We start from the raw sequence: 19327 nt of genomic DNA on the forward strand, positions 1-19327 counted from the left end.
AGCCTGTCTCTCTCTTTCCCTAGTGGGTTAGGGACCTGGGGAGGTGGGGCTCCAGGACACATTGGTGGGGGTCGTCTGTTCAGGGAAGTCTGGTTGGCATCATGTTAGTATCTGTAACCTAGTGTCTGAGAAAAGAGTTAACATATAAAGCCAAACAAATAACTGACTAATCATGAACCTAAAGGCTGGAATAGTTCATATGAAGAGTTGGGGGGGGGTCTCCATTTTATATATAGTTAGTAGGCCTATTTTAGTTATATTCCAAAGAGCCCCTGACTACACTAGGTTTTTTTGTTTTGTTTTTTTCCTTTTTTCCTGAGCCTGACATCTGATTTGCAGGTGGATCTAAGTTACTGTCTAGGGAGATGATGTCATGGCTGGAAAAAGGACCAGAAAGCTGGATCAAGGAAGAGAATAGTTCTCAAATATGGGAAAAGTGTGTAAATATTGGGTTTTGACTGTAAACCCCATCAATTTGATGTGATCTGGGGCCCATAATTAGCTGTGTGACCTCTGCATCCCTGTAGATCTGAGCTCATGAGTATGAGTGTTCCAAGCTACCCCAATTTCAGGACCCATCTTCCTCAAGTGGAATATAAAGTATGTAGTCCAGGCTCCCTTCGGAGAATGGAATATTTTCTACTATTGTTGATTCATGTTGAGGACAAGGTCCTATGGGTGCCCATGATTTATAAGATTCTAAAATTATAGGGGTATAGTGCCATGCCAAACCCACCACCAAACTTCTGTGCGCATGCCCCCCCCCCCCCAGCTCCAACAATAATCGCCATAGTTTTCATAAAATCTTAGGGGAAAAAATGGTGATCTTAAAAATTGAACTCCAATTTTCTTTTTCTTTTTTAGGAGTGCCTTCAGATGCTGATTCTTCTGCAGTTAGTAATAAAATCAGTGGTGCAATGAATTCTAAGCCAAATCGCCCTTCTCTTGCCAAGATTCTCCTGTCCTTGGATGGAAACCTAGCCAAACAACAGGCTTTATCTCATATACTTACAGCATTGCAAATCATGTATGCCAGGTAGGCTTGTTTATTAACGTTTAAAATCCTGCAATTATGGATATTATGGGTGGTGTGTGTATACTTTTTTTTTTTTTTTTTTTTTTACTACATGAGAGTATTTTATTATTAGTAGTATTATTTACTTTCTTTCTCTCTCCCTCCCCCTCTTTCCTTCTCTTTCTCCCTCTCCAGAGCACTGCTCAGCTCTGGCTAATGGTAGAATTGGACTTTGGAGCCTCAGGCATGAGAGTCTCTTTGCATAACCATTATGCTATCTACCTCCACCCTCTTTTTGTTCTCTACAGTGGGTGTTTTAGTAAGAAATTAAAAGATCCAGATAAAGAATACTTTTTTTCTCATTTTTCATGACTAATAAAAGTCCAAAAATTAATATTTGAAGGACAAGAAGGAAGAATTAGTTGATACTAATTTACAAGAACATCTGTGACCATTCGTTATAACTCAAGCACTTGATAAGACAGAGCTTTCTAAGTTCTACCTTTTCCAATATTAACAGCTCTTTTTTTCCACACCTTTACTAAGTTAGTTACTCATGTAATAATATAGTAATTGATACTATAGTGGACCTGGTGAATAGAATTAGATATGTACATAGGATCATTAGTTTCAGAACAAAGGCCAGCTTTGTTGTTGAGGAGACAGCCTTGTGTTGTTCAAGGGGCCTTCCTAAGGGGCTTTTAATGAACAGACTTTACGAACAACTCAGGGAGATCTCTCATGGTCAGTTACCCAGAGGCTTCTTCTGGTCTGGTCTTTATGTTTAGCAGTTTTATACCAGTCAACTTTGATTATCAAATAAGTAAGATTAGGAATAAGCATTGTAGTTGTTAGCTGCATGCCTAGCAATCGATGTTCTGTGTTTTCTAAAAACACTTTTACATGTTCCTTGTGCAAATGAAGCAGTCCTTTAGTAGTAGAGCTAGTTCTGCCACCTAGTAGCTATCTTAGAAGGTGAGAGGAGAGGTATCTCACTGAAGGCCTGTCTTTTTCTTCTGACAGAGATGCAGTAGTTGGGGCCTTGATGCCAGCTGGGATGATGACCCCTGTGGAGTGCCCCTCATTCTCCTCTGCTCCAGCTTCTGACGCCTCTGCCATGGCTAGTCCCATGAATGGAGAGGAATGTGTGCTGGCTATTGACATTGAAGACAGACTCAGTCCAAATCCATGGCAAGAAAAGAGAGGAGAGGTAAAAAATACAATGTCAAACCAATAAAGGGCTATTAAATGGGAAAGGAAATAGGCTCTGTGACTTAGAAAATACAGTGTCATTCTTTCACTTAATTTGGAGTGTTTTTGTGTGTACTACTTTTTTGTTTATTTATTTGTTTTTTACCTGAGCTATACACAGCTCTGACTTATAGTGATGTGGAGGATTGAACCTGGAATTTTGGAGCCTCAGGCAAGAGAGTCTCTGCATAACCATTATGCTGTCTCACCTGCTCTGTATTGCTTTGGCTTTTGGTTTGAACTAAAACTTAAAACATAACATATTTAAAAGAACTGTGTAGAATTTAAATGGAAATACAAGGTATGGATTAAACTGTTAATGTCCATGTCCATCGGAGAAGTAATTACAGAAGTTAGACTTCCCACCTTATGCACCCATACAGATCTTTGGTCCATACTCCCAGAGGGATAAAGAATAGGGAGTCTTCCAGTGGAGGGGATGGAATGGGATATTACTCTGGTGGTGGAAATGATATGAATTGTACCCCTCTTACCCCACAACCTTGTTATTGAATCACTGTAATAATAATAGTAAAACTTGAAAAAATAAGAAAACACAATGCTGAAGTTGGTGTATTGCAACAAAGTAAAAGACTCAGGATGGGGAGAAAGGTTCAGTTTCTGGATCATGATGGCAGAGGAGGACATAGTGGGGATTGAATTGTTATGTGGAAACTGAAAAATGTTATACATGTACAAACTATTGTATTTTATTTTCGATTGCAAACCATTAATCCCCCAGTTAAGGAAAAAAAATAGAGTCCCTGTAGGAACTTATTGTAGTGCCTAGTTCAGAGTGAGCTCTCAATAAAGGGTAGTTGTTACTGTGTTGACATTAAAAAAAAATCATCTTTGGGAGTCAGGTGGTAGTGCAGCGGGTTAAGTGTACATGGCACAAAGCGTAAGGGCTAGTGAAAGGATTCTGGTTCGAGCCCCCTGGCTCCCCACCTGCAGGAGAGTCGATTCACAGGCAGTGAAGCAGGTCTGCAGGTGTCTTTCTTTCTCTCCCCCTCTCTGTCTTCCCTTCCACTCTCCATTTCTCTCTGTCCTATCTAACAGTGATGACGTCAATAACAACTACAACGACAATAAAAAACAAGGGCAACAAAAAGGGAAAATAAATAAATATAAAAAATCATTTTTGAACAACTTAGGCTTGTCTATAATTGAATTTCACTCTTTTCTCTGGTTTTTGCATTCAGGGGTTAAACCACCCCCACCCACCCCCACAGGTGTTGCTTAGCTGATTCTATGATCATGAAACTGCCCAGATAGATTTTAGTATGGGAGGGTGGGGGGAGGTCTTAAAACCAACCCCCAAGAAATGACTACAGTTAAGATTTGGAAGAGCCAAAAGTCTTTTTTAAATTTTTTTATTATCTTTATTTTTAATTTTAATTTACTGGATAGAGACAGCCAGAAAGAGGGAAGAGGATGATAGAGAGGCAGAGACAGAGAGACACCTGCAACACTGCTTCACCACTTGCAAAGCATTAGTCTTAGTAAGATTTTCAGCTGTAGTAAGACTGGTACCTCTACCCCCACCTACATTGTTCAAGGGCCAACTCTAATCTTGTTCTTTTTTTTTAAGTTGCTAATATAAATGCAAGTTCACAGTCCTTTATTTGTAGTACTTAGTCAAAAACTTTTTAAGGTCCAGCTGGTAGCACACCTAGTTGAGCGCATGCCACAACGCTCAAGGCCCCAGATTCAAGCCCATGTCCCCACCTTCAGGGGTGGGGCAGGGCAGGGCGGGAGAGCTTTGTGAGTGGTAAAGCAGTGCTGCAGGTCTCTCTTTCTCGCTCTCTCTCTTTCTTCCTCTCTTATCTCTCCCTCCCCTCTCAATTTCTGACTGTCTCTATCAAATAAACAAAGATTTTTTTTAAAAAAGCTTTTAAAACTTGCTTTGGTGGAGAAAAACCCAACTTGAAGAGAGGTGAGTTTGTTTTTAATCTTCTTTCTGTAGCTTATTGTAAACTCACAGGCTTTCCTGGAAGTGTGACTGTCTTAATTTTCAGGGCTTATTCAGGCCCACTGGAGGCACATTCCAAATTGCCTGTGTGGGTTTATGGCCTTTTGGATTTGTGTGGGAAGTGTACCACGATGCTGAGTTTTTACCTTTTCCTATGTTTGCTTTTTTAAAAACTAGATGATCTCTTCTGAGGATGCCATAACCCCCTCAGCAGTGACCCCCTCAGCTTCTTCAGCTTCTTCTCGACCATTTATTCCAGTGACGGATGACCCAGGAGCTGCCAGCATCATTGCAGAAACCATGACCAAAACCAAAGAGGTCAGGGGGCTCTCCTCCATAACATTTTATTTTTATTTATTTATATTTTTTTAATTTTTATTTATTAAGTGGGAGTTTTTAAATTATTTTTTAATTATTTATAAAAAGAAACATCTACAAAACCATAGGATAAGAGGAGTACATCTTTGCACAATTGCCACCACCAGACCTCCGTATACCAATCCCTCCACTGATAGCTTTCCTACACTTTAACCCTCTGGGAGTCTGGACCCAAGATCATTGTGGGATGCAGAAGGTTGAAGGTCTGGTTTCTGTAGCTGCTTCCCCGCTGAACATGGGCTTTGACAGGTTGATCCATACTCCCAACCTGTCTCTCTCTTTCCCTAGTGGGGAAGGGCTTTGGGGAAGCAGAGATCCAAGGCACATTGGTGGGGTTGTCTGTCCAGGGAAGTCTGGATGACATCATGCTAGCATCTGGAACCTGGTGGTTGACAAGACAGTTAACATACAAAGCCAAACAAATTACTGACCAATCATGGACCCAAGGGCCGGAATAGTACAGATGAAGAGTTGGGGGTTCCTCCATTTTGTAGATAGCTAGTAGGCCTATTTTAGTTATATTCCAAAGGGCCTGTGGCTATACTAGGTTTTTTTTTTTTCCTTTTCCTTTTTGCCCCTGAGCCTGAAATCTAATATTCCAGTGGATCCAAGTTATTGTCTGGGGAGATGATGTCATGGCCGGCAGAAGGACCCGAAAGCTGGATCAGGGAAGAGAGTAGCTCCCTAATATGGGAAAGGGGTATAAATATTGTTGACTGTAAACCCCATCGATTTGATGTGATCTGGGGCCCATAATTAGCTTAGGAGCCTGTGTGACCTCTGCATCCCTGTAGATCTGAGCTCACATTCTGTGGTCACGAGTAGGAACATTCCATGCTGCCCTAGTATTGACCCATCTTCCTCAGGTGTAGCATAGAGTATGTTGTCCATACTCCCTTCAGAGGATGGAACATTCTTTACCATTGTTGATCCAGGTTGAAGGCAAGGTCTTATGGGGGCCCACAAAGGGGTCTATTTTGTTGTTCCTGATAGAGATGACCGGTAACAATGGAGAGAGGGCTTTATTTGAGGTCTAGGCCCATCAAGTCTGTTTGGGAATCTCAAGACTCCCCAATTAGGGCCCCAGCTGGTGGAATGGCCTGATAGTGACTAAAGAATCACCGTTAAAGTCTGCCAGTCTCTTGCCCTTATTCATCTTTTGCAGTCCTTGCTTTGATAAGGTTAGCTTTGGAGTGAGTAAGAGAACTGTAGTAAGAAGTAGGTGAGGACGGTATCTAAGTCTAAGTGGACACTATTTCATTATGATCTTGATACTGACTCACTAAAGACTATTGTGTATTTTTGCTTTCAGGTATATATTTTGCCCTAATTTATGGGTACATGTGAACATATGCTCTATCTTACGGGACGTATATCTAGGTTTTGGGACCATTCCCACCACCAAAAGACTATGTCCCATCCACCCCCCCCCACCATGAAGCTGAACATCCACCCTTACCCTCCACCCAGGGTTTTTACTTTGGTGCCCTACTCCAGATTCAGTCAACTCCTGCTTTGAATTTCCCTTTCTGTTCTTCTTTCTCAACTTCTGTTTATGAGTGGGATCATCCCATACTCGTCTTTATCTTTCTGACTTAGCTCACTTAACATAATTTCTTCTAGCTCCATCCAAGATGGGTCAGAGAAGGTGGGTTCATTGTTCTTAATAGCTACATAGGAAATGGGAAATATTGACAAAACCATAGGATAAGAGGGTTACAATTGGGAGTCGGGCGGTAGCACAGTGGGTTAAGCACAGGTGGTGCAAAGCGCAGGGACCAGCATAAGGATCCCGGTTCTAGCCCCTGGCTCCCCACCTACAGGGGAGTCGCTTCACAGGCGGTGAAGCAGATCTGCAGGTGTCTATCTTTCTCTCCCCCTCTCTGGCTTCCCCTTCTCTCTCCATTTCTCTTTGTCGTATACAACAGCAACGACATCAATCATAACTACAACAATAAAACAACAAGGGCAACAAAAGGAAATAAATAATAAAAATATTTAGAAAAAAAAAAAGAGGGTTACATTTACACAGTTCCCACCACCAGAACTTTGTATCCAATCCCCTCCCTTGATAGCTTTCCTATTCTTTTTAAAAATTAATATATATATTTTAATTTATTTATAAAATGGAAATATTGACAAGACTATAGGATAACAGGGGCACAACTTCACAGTTCCCACCACCAGAACTCCGTATCCAATCCCCTCCCTGATAGCTTCCCTGTTCTTTATCCCTCTGAGAGTATGGACCCAGGATCATTATGGAGGTCTGTCTTCTGTAACTGCTTCTCTGCTGAACATGGACCTTGGCCTATCAATCCATACTCCCAGCTTGGCTGTCTCTTTCCTTAGTGGGTAGGGACCTGGGGAGGTAGGGCTCCAGGACACATTGGTGGGGTCATCTGCCAAAGGAATTCAGGTTGGCATCATGATAGCTGGAACCTAGTGACTGAAAGAGTTAAGATACCAAGCAGAACAAATTGTTGACTAATCATGAACCTAAAGGCTGGAATAGTGCAGATGAAGATTTGGGGTCTCTGTTTTGGAAAAAGCTAGTAGGTCTATTTTAGATATATTCCAAGGGGCCCATGACTTTACTAATTTTTCCGTGAGCCTGACATCTAATATGCAGTTACTATCTGGGGAGATGGTGTCATGGTTGGAAAAAGGACTAGAAAGCTGGATTAGGGAAGAGCGTAGTTCCCAAATACAGGGAAGTGTATAATGTTGTTGACTGTAAACCCCACCAGTTTGATCTGGGGCCCATATTCAGCACAGCAGCCTATGTATCCTCAGCATCCCTGTAGGTCTGAGCTCACATTCTGTGGTTATGGCCAAAAACATTCCAGGCTTCACTAATCTCATGACCCATCTTCCTCAGGTAGAGTATGCTGTCCAACCTCCCTTTGGAGAATGGAACATTCTCTACCATTGTTGATCCACATAGAGGGCAAGGTCCGTTAGGGGCCCACAAAGGCCCCTATGTTGTTCCTGATGGAGATGAACAGTGACAGTGAAGAGAGGGATCTGTTAGAGGTCAAGGCCCATCATCATACTCTGTGGGAATCCCAAGACTCCCTGACTAGGGACCCAGGTGATGGGGTGGTTGATAGTGACTAAAGAGTCATCATTAAAGTATGCCAATTTCTTGCCCTTATTCAGCTTTTGTAGTCCTTTCTCTGTCTGACAAGGTTAGCTTTGGAGTGATTGAGGGATGTGTAATAGGAGGCAGGTGAGGGAGGGTATCTTGGTCTAAGTAGAAACTGTTTCATTTGGTGCTTTAAGTCATCTTTTTAGGTCTTTCTACTTGCTTGCTTAATTTATTGACTCACTGAAAATTATTGTGCACTTTTGCTTTAAGACCTTGCTATAATTTATGTCTTTTTATGCTGTTTGCACATAGCTGTATATTATAAAGAAACACCATCACTTGCTTCTGTTCTCCCTGGTCTAGGAGGAGATTTAGTATTTCAAAGAACAAACCATTATTAGAAATGTATTAACAATTTGAGCCCACTGTTTATCAAGGATTGTTTTTTAATTCTTCAAAAACTTAGTAGCATTTTACATGACCTGATAAATCCCCATCATTCTTTGATCTTTATAGTCAGTTTCAGGCTCAATAAGATTTTGTTACATCTGAGACAGAAATCAGTACCCCCCCCCATGGCCTCCAGAGTTATCAGTGGGGCTTAGTGCTGGCACTATGAATCCACTTCTCATGATGGCAGTTTTTATTTTAATTAGACTAGACTGAAGCAGAGAGAAGAAGGGGAGATAGAGAGGGAGAGATAAAGTAGACAGACACCTACAAACCTGCTTCACTGCTTATGAATCCTCCACACCTCAGGTGGGGAGCCATAGGCTCGAACCCTTGTGTAGATCCTTGTGCTTAGTACTGTGTGTTTAACCAGGTGTGCCACCACCTGGCCTCTGAAATCAGTATTTCTCTTAGAAGTCTTAATTCTTTTAAGTGTAGAGTGATACTTAGAAACCGAGATCTTGGTGCTTATGTGCTCATTGATATTGGGATATTACTGTTCATAAGCTTTCCATGTAGACAGTGCTATGGAATAAGAGGATGTGATTAGTAGTTAATGATGTTATGACATAGATGTACATTATTATTTATCTCATCTTTTGAAAGTCACCACCTAAAGCCATGTAATCACTTCCAATAACAGCATGGGATCCATTATTCATTCATTCATTCATTCTCTCTCTCTCTCTCTCTCAAAAAAGCACTGCTCAGCTCTGACTTATGGTAGTACAGGGGGTTAAATCTGGGACGTAAGAGCCTCAGGCATGAAAGTCTGTTTGCATAATCATTATGCTATCTCTCCTGCCCCTATTTTCCTATTTCTAAGTCTCTGTTTTTTTTTTTTATTACTTATTATTGGATAGAGACAGAGAAATTGAGAAGGAAGGGGTAGAGAGGGAGAAAGACAGAAAGATACTTGCAATTCTCCTTCACCCCTTGTGAAGCTTTTTCCCTGCAGGTGGGGATGAGGGACTTGAACCTGGATCCTTGCACATTGTAGTGTGTGCACTTATCCAGATGTGCCACTGCCTGGCCCTAAGTCTCTTCTCTTGAGAGTGAGAAACTTGGTTCCTATAGACAGTTTGTTTATTCATACTCAGTCACTTCAACCTCCCATCTTTTTTTTTTAATTTCTTTATTGAGGGATTAATGTTTTATAGTCAACAGTAAATACAATAGTTTGTATATGCATAATATTTCTCAGTTTTCCACATACCAGTACAACCCCCACTATGTCCTCTGTTATCCTTTTCCAGGACCTATACTCTTCCCCCCATCCACCCCACAGTCTTTTACTTTGGCACAGTGCACCAACTCCAGTTCAGGTTCTACTTGTGTTTTCTCTTCTGATCTTGTTCCTCAACTTCTGCCTGAGAGTGAGATCATCCCATATTCATCCTTCTGTTTCTGACTTATTTCACTTAACATGATTTCTTCAAGCTCCACTCAAGATGGGCTGAAAACGGTGAAATCACTATTTTTAATAGCTGAGTAGTATTCCATTGTGTATATATACCACAACTTGCTCAGCCACTCATCTGTTGTTGGACACCTGGGTTGCTTCCAGGTTTTGGCTATTACAAATTGTGCTGCCAAGAACATAGGTGTACACAAATCATTTTGGGTGGGTATGTTGGATTCCTTAGGACCTATCCACAGGAGAGGAATTGCAGGACCATAGAGTAGGTTCATTTCTGGCCTTCTGAGAGTTCTCTAGATTGCTCTCCACAGGGATTGGACCAATTGACATTCCCACTGGCAGTGCAGGAGGGTTCCTTTGTCCATACAACCTCTCCAGCATTTTCAACCTCCCATCTTAACAGCTATTCTTTCTCTCCATGATCACCCTCCTTCCCCTGCATAGCTTCTAGCACTCAAAATAGCCTTCATCTCCTCAGAGATGACCTGTCACCCTGCTTGACCTGTGGGCCCTCCCCCATGCTAGGTGGCTCAAAGCAGGGATACCTTCTCCCCATGGGCCCTTCCCGTGCCCACTAAGAGACACCCTACGCAAAGCTGCTTTCCCTTATTTGTCTTTCTTTCCCCAGCCTGTTTCTATCTTTCCCTAGTAATGTAGGGCTCTGGAGAGGTGAGGCTTCAGGGCACATTGGTGGGAGTATCTGCCTGGGGAGGTCAGGATGGTATCATAGCAGCATCTACAACTTGGTGGCTGAAGGTGGTAAGATATAAGGCAGAACAAATTGTTTAATATACAGGAACACAATTATATATTTTTATTATGCTGTTAATGCTGGCAAACAATATGTTCTGTGAAAGTTATTCATAGCCACCTGTGGTGATGATTGCTATTTATGTATTAGGTGTCTGGAACCAACATCTGATATTTAGGATGAGGGTTTAAGAGTAAGAATTCTGAATCTTCTGAAATGCAAAATCACCACTTTTTGGGTAGAAGAGTGATGGTTTTATTTCTCTCCTACTAAATTATTTATGAGATACAGACTTTATCCATTTTATGCCTTTAAATTTATATTACTTCAGTTTTGGTTTGATTTTTAAATAATAGAAAACTAATTTATATGTTAGTGTTGGACTGTAATTCACATTAGGGATATACAGCTGGAGATTTTCTTTTCTAGCAATTCCTCTAGGATCCCCCCCCTTTAACATTGTCACCCAAACTATTGTTGGGTACTATTTCAATTTTAAGACCAAAGCATGTTATATGTAGTTTAAATATTCCACTGCACACCTTTGCTGTTTTTTACTGAGAGATTCTGGAACGTCATCATGGTTACTTGTGAATTATACTCAGCACTCTTGGGTCTCTGTGAGAAGGAGCAGTGTGTCTTATTTTAAAGATAGAAATCTTATTTCCAGCTCAGAGAACTTTGGTTTCCAGAGGTCATTAGGGGGCCCATGGAATTTTCTCATCAGGTGTACAAATCCTTTCCATAGCTGCTCTCATGTGTCAGTCATCACGAGGCACTTAGTCCATGTAGAGCTGCTGTTCTCAGTGAGGCACTCTTGTGAAGTTGAGGGTGATAGTGGTGAAGCTGCCACATAAACAGGCAGATAAATAGTTTCTTTTGGCTGATAGAGAGAGGGGACATCTGGGAGAGGGCACAGGATTAAGGACCCTCAGGCATAAGGTCTTGAGTTCCATCCCTGATAATGCTTGTGTAAGAATGATACTCTGATACTCTCCCCTCTCTCTTCTACCCCCTTCCTCTTCATCCTTCTTTCATAAATAACTATTGAAAAAAAATTAAAGAGTAGAAAGAGAAAGCTTTGCAATTGCATTAAGTTGTGTTTTATCTGTCATAATGTGAAAGAGAAAAAAGGGGGCATAGTAAGAAGACTTAGGCTTTTCAGAAACCCCAAGCAACAAGTGAGTGTGGATATGTTACATGCTAATAGATCGTTTTTTTTCTTTTATTTAAGAAAGGATTAATTAACAAAACCATAGGGTAGAAGGGGTGCAACTCAACACAATTCCCACCACCCAATCTCCATATCCCACCCCCTCCCCTGATAGCTTTCCCACTCTCTATCCCTCTGGGAGCATGGACCCAGGGTCATTGTGGGTTGTAGAAGGTGGAAGGTCTGGCTTCTGTAATTGCTTCCTCACTGAACACGGGCGTTGACTGGTCGGTCCATACTCCCAGTCTGCCTCTCTCTTTCCCTAGTAGGGTGGGTCTCTGGAGAAGTGGAGCTCCAGGACACATTGGTGGGGTCTTCAGTCCAAGGAAGCCTGGCCGGCATTCTGATGACATCTGGAACCTGGTGACTGAAAAGAGAGTTAACATACAAAGCCAAACAAATTGTTGAGCAATCATGGACCCCAAACTTGGAATAGTGGAGAGGAAGTGTTAGGGGGATACTCACTGCATACTCTAATGTACTTCTGCTTTCAGGTATATATTTTGCAGTAGTTTATGGATACGTGTGAACATATGCTCTCACAGAACCTGATCTATATCTAGGTGTTGGGACTTTGTTAGAAAGTGAACCACCTGAGATGGAATTAGAGTATACTATGAAAGGAAAGGTCTCACCTGAGTAATGAAGCTGAAGGGTTGTCATTCCACACTTGAAGTCTCTGGACACAGTCTGAAGTGAAGCATGTTGAGGTGGCAATCATTGTGTTGATTAGGTTGTGATCGGCAGATGCAATATTATTTTATATAGATAGTTTTAAATAAGATTCTAGGAAAGAATAATAAAGAACAATATATACAAAATATGTAGGGACATAGTGTACAAGTTGGCTTGCTAAGAAATTCTGCATCAGGGCTTGGGAGATGACTCAGCAATTAGAACATAAGCGATCCTAGGAGTTGGGTGGTAGTGCAGCGGGTTAAGCACAGTTGGCACAAAGGGCAAGGACTGGCATAATGATCCCAGTTTACGCCCCTGGCTCCCCACCTGCAGGGGAGTCACTTCATAAGCTGCCAGGATCCCTGGTGAAAGTTATTCAGGGTTCCTGAAGGAATGGTGGAGTCGACGAGATGAATGAAGTGAGTGACACGCCAGCTGCTTTAGGTTCAGGAGAGAAGCGTCTCTGCCGTCTCTTTACAAAGGTTTATTATTTAAACACTTTTTCCCCCAGATATAGTTGGCATCATGTAAGATTGTTTTCATTCACATCAAGAATAACCTTAAACAACAAAATTATTATTAAAGGTATGTTTTCCTTAGAAAGTTCCCTAGGTTTGGGGTAGCCTAAATCTACCCTTGAAAGTTTCCTGGGTCTGGGGTAGTCTAAATTTTCTCTTGAAAGTTCCCTTGAAATGATCATCTGTGTTTTGACCATCTTCCTGTATGAATGAACATTTTTCCCTGGAGCTAAATCTAATAGCTTTTCTTCTTAACCCATTCTTGGATGGGTCTAACTAGATCATAGTAGGCTGTCCACCTAAAGAATAAAGAAATCTGCTGTAAAGTAACACGATGGGGGCTCTCTTCTGGTTAACCTTTGCATATATGAAAGTTCACTGACTTTTAGTTAATGAAAGTTTACTAACTTTCTGTGGGTGAGGGTAAGTAATAAGGCCTCTCTATAATTAGGTGAAGACCAGTCTGTCACTCATAATTCTTGCTTTTGGTATGAGTCCAGCTAACAGAGAAGCTATAATGGTTCTTTATAAAAATAAAGCTATAGGGATTCGAGTGGGGTAAGCTCAGGTGGTGCAAAGTGCAAGGGCTGGCATAAGGATCGCGGTTCGAGCCCCCGGCTCCCCACCTGCAGGGGAGTCGCTTCACAAGCAGCGAAGCAGGTCTGCAGGTGTCTTTCTCTCCCCCTCTCTGTCTTCCCCTCCTCTCTCCATTTCTCTCTGTCCTATCGAACAAGAATGACATCAATAGCAACAATAACTAAAACAATAAAACAGGGCAACAAAAGGGAATAAATAAATATTAAAAAATAAGGCTATAAAGAGTTACAAATAACTCTTTCTGAAAGCCTCCCAATGGGTACAGCAGCTTCAGCTCTTAGGCCATTTTTAGTCTTGTCACACTCACTGCCGTGATTATTGTCACTATGTACTTCTCCTGGGGATCTCGTTCTATTGTCCCCAGGTAATATTTGTGTATTTGCAGTATAGCCAATAAGTCCTCAGATTATCAATGTAATTAAAAACAAATAGATTTGGTTTAGTCTAGAACTTCCTGATTGGCAGTAGGTTCCAGTCTGTTCGGACTTTGTCTGGCAACAGACAAAGACGTGACATCACCTCCGCCATTATACAAAAAGGATGAATAGTTTCAGTTCGGTCCTGGCTTGCTTGGACTTTGTCTGACAGCAGCCGTGATGTCATCTCCACCAACAAGCAGTGAAGTAGGTCTGCAGGTGTCTGTCTTTCTCTCCCCGTCTCTGTCTTTCCCTCCTCTCCATTTCTTTCTGTCCTATCCAACAATGACAATCAATAACAACAACATCAACTACAACAATAAAGCAACAAAGTGAATAAATAAATATTTTTTTTAAAAAAGAACATAAGTTATGTTCAAGCACTGAGTTCAATCTCCAGCACCATATAAGAACACCTAGGACAGTACCAGAAGGAACTACATGGATGGTGGTGCAACACTTTGGTTTTTCTTCTCTCTTAGAACATAATGATTAAAACCTTGAGTTGAGAGGCGACTCAGCAGTGTTGACTTCATTAAGAAAATAAAAGGGGAGTCGGGGCGGTAGTGCAGCGGGTGGCATGTGGCACAAAGCACAAGGACCAGCAAGAATCCTGATTCAAGCTCCCAGCTTCCCACCTGCAAGAGAGTCGCTTCACAAGCGGTGAAACAGGTCTGTAGATATCTTTCTTTCTCTCCTCTCTGTCTTCCCCTCTTCTCTCCATTTCTCTCTGTCCTATACAACAACTATGACATCAATAACAACAACAGTAACTACAACAACAACAAAAAAAACCCAAGGGCAACAAAGGGGAATAAATAAATAAATAAATGTTAAATTAAAAAACTTAAAAAAAAAAGAAAAGAAAGAGGAGCAGGTTGGTGGTGAACCTGACTGCACACGTTACAGCCTGTAAGGACCCAGGTTTAAGCCGCCCAGTGTCCACCAACAAGGGGGATGCTTCACAATAGGGGGTGAAGGGGTGTTATATGGGTGTGGGAACTCTGTCCAGTGGTCCTTAAGACTGAAATCACACAGGCTGACTCAAACAAAGAAAAAAATTGGGGGGGGGGGGATTAATCATTTACAGTCAACAGTAAATGCAGTACTTGACACATTATAAAATTTCTCAGTTTTCTGCCGAATACTCTTAAGTCGCCACCTAGATCCTCCACCATCATGTTCCAGGACCTGACCCCCCCCCCCCCCACTGGAGTCCTTAACTTTGGTGCAGTACACCAACTCCAGTCCAAGTTCTGCTTCGTGTTGTCCCTTCTGTTCATATTTCTCAACTTCTGTCTATGAATAGGATCATCCTATATACATCCTTCTCTTTCTGGCTTGTCTCACTTAACATGATTCCTTCAAGCACTGCCAGACTTGCTTCATGGGCGGGAGACAGAAACGACCAGGGACTCATGGCTGAGCTGAGAGCACAGTTCAATCTTTATTCACAAGCGGGGATGCAGTCGAACAACCTAATCACAACACAATTCTGTCCTGTATCTCTCCTAGCTCCCTCCTGAGGTGGAAGAGTCAGGAACCAAGGAAGTATGTACAATAGGGGGCGGGGAGAAGGAAAACGCACTAACCAGTGAGGACTAAACCAAATGTCCTGGAGGCAGGGGGGGAGAAGACCAAACCAATGTCCCGGAGGCAGGGGGTACCCAGCCAACAGTGGACATGCAAACAGAACACATCGTAAGCAACACAAGCAAACCCAATGTGATGATAAAAACAGAACGTCTCACAAGCAGAATCCAGAAGCATACCAACAAAACACTAAGATGAGGTGAAGAAGGTGAATTCACTATTTTTAATGGCTGAGTAGTATTCCGTTGTGTATATATACCACAACTAACTTAGTCACTCATCTGCCATTGGATACCTGGGTTGCTTCCAGGTTTTAGCTATTACAAATTGTGCTGCTTTGAATGTAGGTCTACACAGATCTTCTTGGATGAGTGTGTTTGGTTCCTTAGAATATATTCCCAGGAGAGGAATTGCTAGGTCATAGGGTAGGTCCACTTATAGCCTTATGAGAGTTCTCCAGACTGCTCTCCACAGAGGGTGAAGCAAATTATATTCCCACCAGCAGTGCAGGAGGGAAAAAAAATTTTCTGTAACTTAGGTTTATTCTTAGCAAGTCCCATGTGGCAAACATCCTTCTGACTAAAGGAGACAGAAGTACACAACTTTAACAAAAATAGTCGATTCTTTATCTGTTTATAAGAAAGAAATCATGGGAAGCTTACATTAGCAAAAAGCATAATGTGTACATCTGGAAAGAGCTGTGGGATCATAGCACAGATATTGACTGCATAGGATAAATATCAAATGGCAGGTACATCAATCATCTCAGGACAAGTACAATTTTTTTCACAATTCTACTAACCCCATACAGTGTCAAAGTAGGTAATGTTTCTGAAGGTTAACACGTCACACAGTTTCCTGTTGGTTCTTTGGTGGTCACTTTGTCAGAGGGTAAGGCTTTGAACTATCCCCCCACCCCCAACCTTTGGAAATCTAATGAGTTGTCAGCCTTACAGAGTGATTGATCAAATCCTAATTTATGCTAATCTAAAACAGGCATAATCCCAGAATATCAAGATGTATTCTTGTATTAGATATTTACCCAGCATAGGTCTCCCTCTCTCCTTCCCCTTTCCCTCTGTATTTCTCTTTTGTCTCTATCAAAAATAAATAAATAATTTTTTAAAAAGACACAGCCAGGGAGTCGGGCTGTAGCGCAGCGGGTTAAGCGCAGGTGGCGCAAAGCACAAGGACCGGCATAAGGATCCCGGTTCGAACCCCGGCTCCCCACCTGCAGGGGAGTCGCTTCACAGGCGGTGAAGCAGGTCTGCAGGTGTCTATCTTTCTCTCCCCCTCTCTGTCTTCCCCTCCTCTCCCCATTTCTCTCTGTCCTATCCAACAACGACAACAACAATAATAACTACAACAATAAAACAACAAGGGCAACAAAAGGGAATAAATAAATAAAATAAATATTAAAAAATAAAAAGACACAGCCAAGCATATCATATTGATGAGGTTGGGGGAAATACAGATCTTACATGGTGTGGCTTCATTCTAAGCCCTGTCCTCATAATGCACACCTGGAGTACAACCTTGGCCACAGTATAAATTGTTGTTTCTGTGTTGAAGTTTGTTCTTTGGGGACCAAGCAGCATTGCACCTGATTGATTGCATGTTACCAGGCACAAGAACCCAGGTTTGAGCCCCCAATCCCTACTGGCAGGGGGATCTTTTCATGTGCTGTAAAGCCGGTCTGGAGGTATCTCTCTCTTTCTCTTCCTCTCCCCTCCCCCCTGTTAATTTCTATCCAAAACGAATAAATTAAAAAAAATTACTTGAAAAATATGTTTTCTCTCCCCCCCCCATTCCCTGCCTTCATCCAATGTCTTTAATTGAAGTGTCATATTAAAGTTGTCTACTGAAAGTTCAGTTCTGACTGTCACTATACATTTGAGCTCCCCTTTTCAAGTCACAGTAGATGGTGTTTGCATGTCTTTAATTACAAACAAACAAACAGAAAAACAAAGATTTGCTTACTGAAGGGGAAGGGAGAGAGAACAGAACCAGAGCACTGCTCAGCTCTGGCTTATGGTGACGCTCTTGAGGATTGAGCCTATTGAGATCTCAGAGCCTCAGATATGATAATTGAGTTCTCTCTGCCCCCTCTCTCTTTCTCTCCCCCCTCCCCTTACCCCACCTCTCTTTCTCTCTCATACTAGTTGAGCCCCTTTATCCATGCCCCTACCTGTTCCCTTCTGGTAACCACTACTTGACCTCTCATACCTTAAAAGTTTATTCGTGTTTTACTTAGCTTGTCTGTCTTCTCTATATTGCACTTTGTGAACATAGCTTGTCTTTCCCAATTTCTCTAATACCAGCTCCATGCACATTGTTTCAAGTGGCTATTTTTATCTTTTTTTTATAGGAGGTTGCTGAGGCTTCACTGGTATGAACTGACTTACACCCCCCTCCCCCCTTAGAACAGAAGCAGAGGGAGAAGCAGAGCTTCCCCACTGTTGGGGGTTGGACTAGAACTTGAGTTGTGCATATGACAAAGCAGGTGCACTGTTCAGAGGGGCTCTCTTCACAGCACAAGGGCATTCTATTTGTAGGGTATTCTAATTTTTTGACAGATACTGGTGGTGGTAATTTGTAAAGATGTTTATTTGTCTTGAAAAAAATTGTACATGTGATAGAGATTTGAGGAACCTGTTATTCCTAAATCTGGCATTTCAGAGCCCTTTTTTTTAAACTTTAAACTTTATAATCTTAACTGCCTCATGAAATCCCTCTTTCTTTCTTTTTCTTTCTCTCTCTCTCTCTCTCTCTCTCTCTCTGTCTCTCTCTTTTTTACCAGAGCACTGCTCAGCTCTGGCTTATGGTGGTGATAGGGGATTTAACCTGGGACATCAGAGCCTCAGGCATGAGAGTCTCTTTGCATAAACATTATACCCCTGCCCTGTGAAGTCTCTTATTCAGCCATTGGCAGTCACATATCATTCTAGTTTGGGGTAGACCTCTTAACTTAATCATTTCTCATTTTAACTACTGACCTTTTAGGATGTTGAAAGCCAAAACAAGGCATCAGGCCCAGAACCTCAGTCCCTGGATGAGTTCACTAGTCTGCTGGTTGCTGATGACACCCGTGTCGTGGTGGACCTGCTCAAGCTGTCTGTCTGTAGCCGGGCAGGAGACAAGGGCAAGGACGTGCTGTCAGCTGTGCTGTCTGGTATGGGCACTGCCTACCCACAGGTGAGCCACATGTTAGGATGTGGGCCTTTCCCCCAAGGGTCATGCTGTTGGTATCATATCTTATGTTTGAATTTACTCTGGTAGATAGCAGTTTATAAGACCTTATAAAACAAGCTCCTTATCTAGCAGATGTGTTGCAATCCCACCTCTCCCCAGCTTCCCCAACTTTAGTTTGGTCTTTTGACATATTTTGGTATTTTATACCATGTAGATATTTCTTTATGCTGGTCCTTACGCTTTGTGCCACGTGCGCTTAACCCGCTGCACTACCACCCGACTCCCAATATTTCTAATATTTACATTGTCACATCTGCCTCCCCCCCTTTCATGGTTTCAAGATTTTGTACATGGCATTATTTAAAAAGATTCCCAAAAATGTCATCTAATCATTTTTATGATTTCAGTTACTACATTTTTAAAGCTACCCGGGATTTATCTTGATAAAGGAATAAAGTGGGGATCCAGCTTAATGTTTTCCAGATGGCAAACAAGTTGTCTGGCATTATTTATTGAATAATTAATCGACTCTTTCTCCAGTGATTCAAAATCCATTGTTATCATGTCCTTAATTCCTCTGTGTACTTGGGTTCATTTCTATGTATAGACTCTTATATTCCATTATTTTAACTCCTTATGCTCTAACGCCACAGTACTTTACATACTGTAGTTTTTTGTTGGTTTGTTTTTATTGCCACCAGTATTATCACTAGGGCTAAGCAAATTCACCCTTCTTGGCATCCTTTTCTTTCCCTCCTTTTCATTCTTGATAGAGATAGAAATTGAGGGGAC

The 19327-nt window shown here is 41.8% G+C and overlaps 1 protein-coding gene across 4 annotated transcripts in view; it reads left to right on the top strand.

Annotated features, from left to right (window-relative positions):
- Positions 1-19327, top strand: part of HERC2 (HECT and RLD domain containing E3 ubiquitin protein ligase 2) — a 206635-nt gene that overhangs the window by 143996 nt on the left and 43312 nt on the right. For 3 of the 4 annotated variants that reach the window (XM_060179237.1, XM_060179238.1, XM_060179239.1), the window contains 4 exons: positions 865-1036; positions 2039-2225; positions 4416-4556; positions 18347-18538. In XM_060179237.1, coding sequence (XP_060035220.1) covers positions 865-1036; positions 2039-2225; positions 4416-4556; positions 18347-18538 — 692 coding nt within the window. The remainder of the gene's footprint in view (positions 1-864; positions 1037-2038; positions 2226-4415; positions 4557-18346; positions 18539-19327) is intronic. The other variant, XM_060179240.1, reaches the window with a different exon arrangement.

Source organism: Erinaceus europaeus, chromosome 20, assembly GCF_950295315.1.
Source record: "Erinaceus europaeus chromosome 20, mEriEur2.1, whole genome shotgun sequence".
Lineage (NCBI taxonomy): Eukaryota > Metazoa > Chordata > Mammalia > Eulipotyphla > Erinaceidae > Erinaceus > Erinaceus europaeus.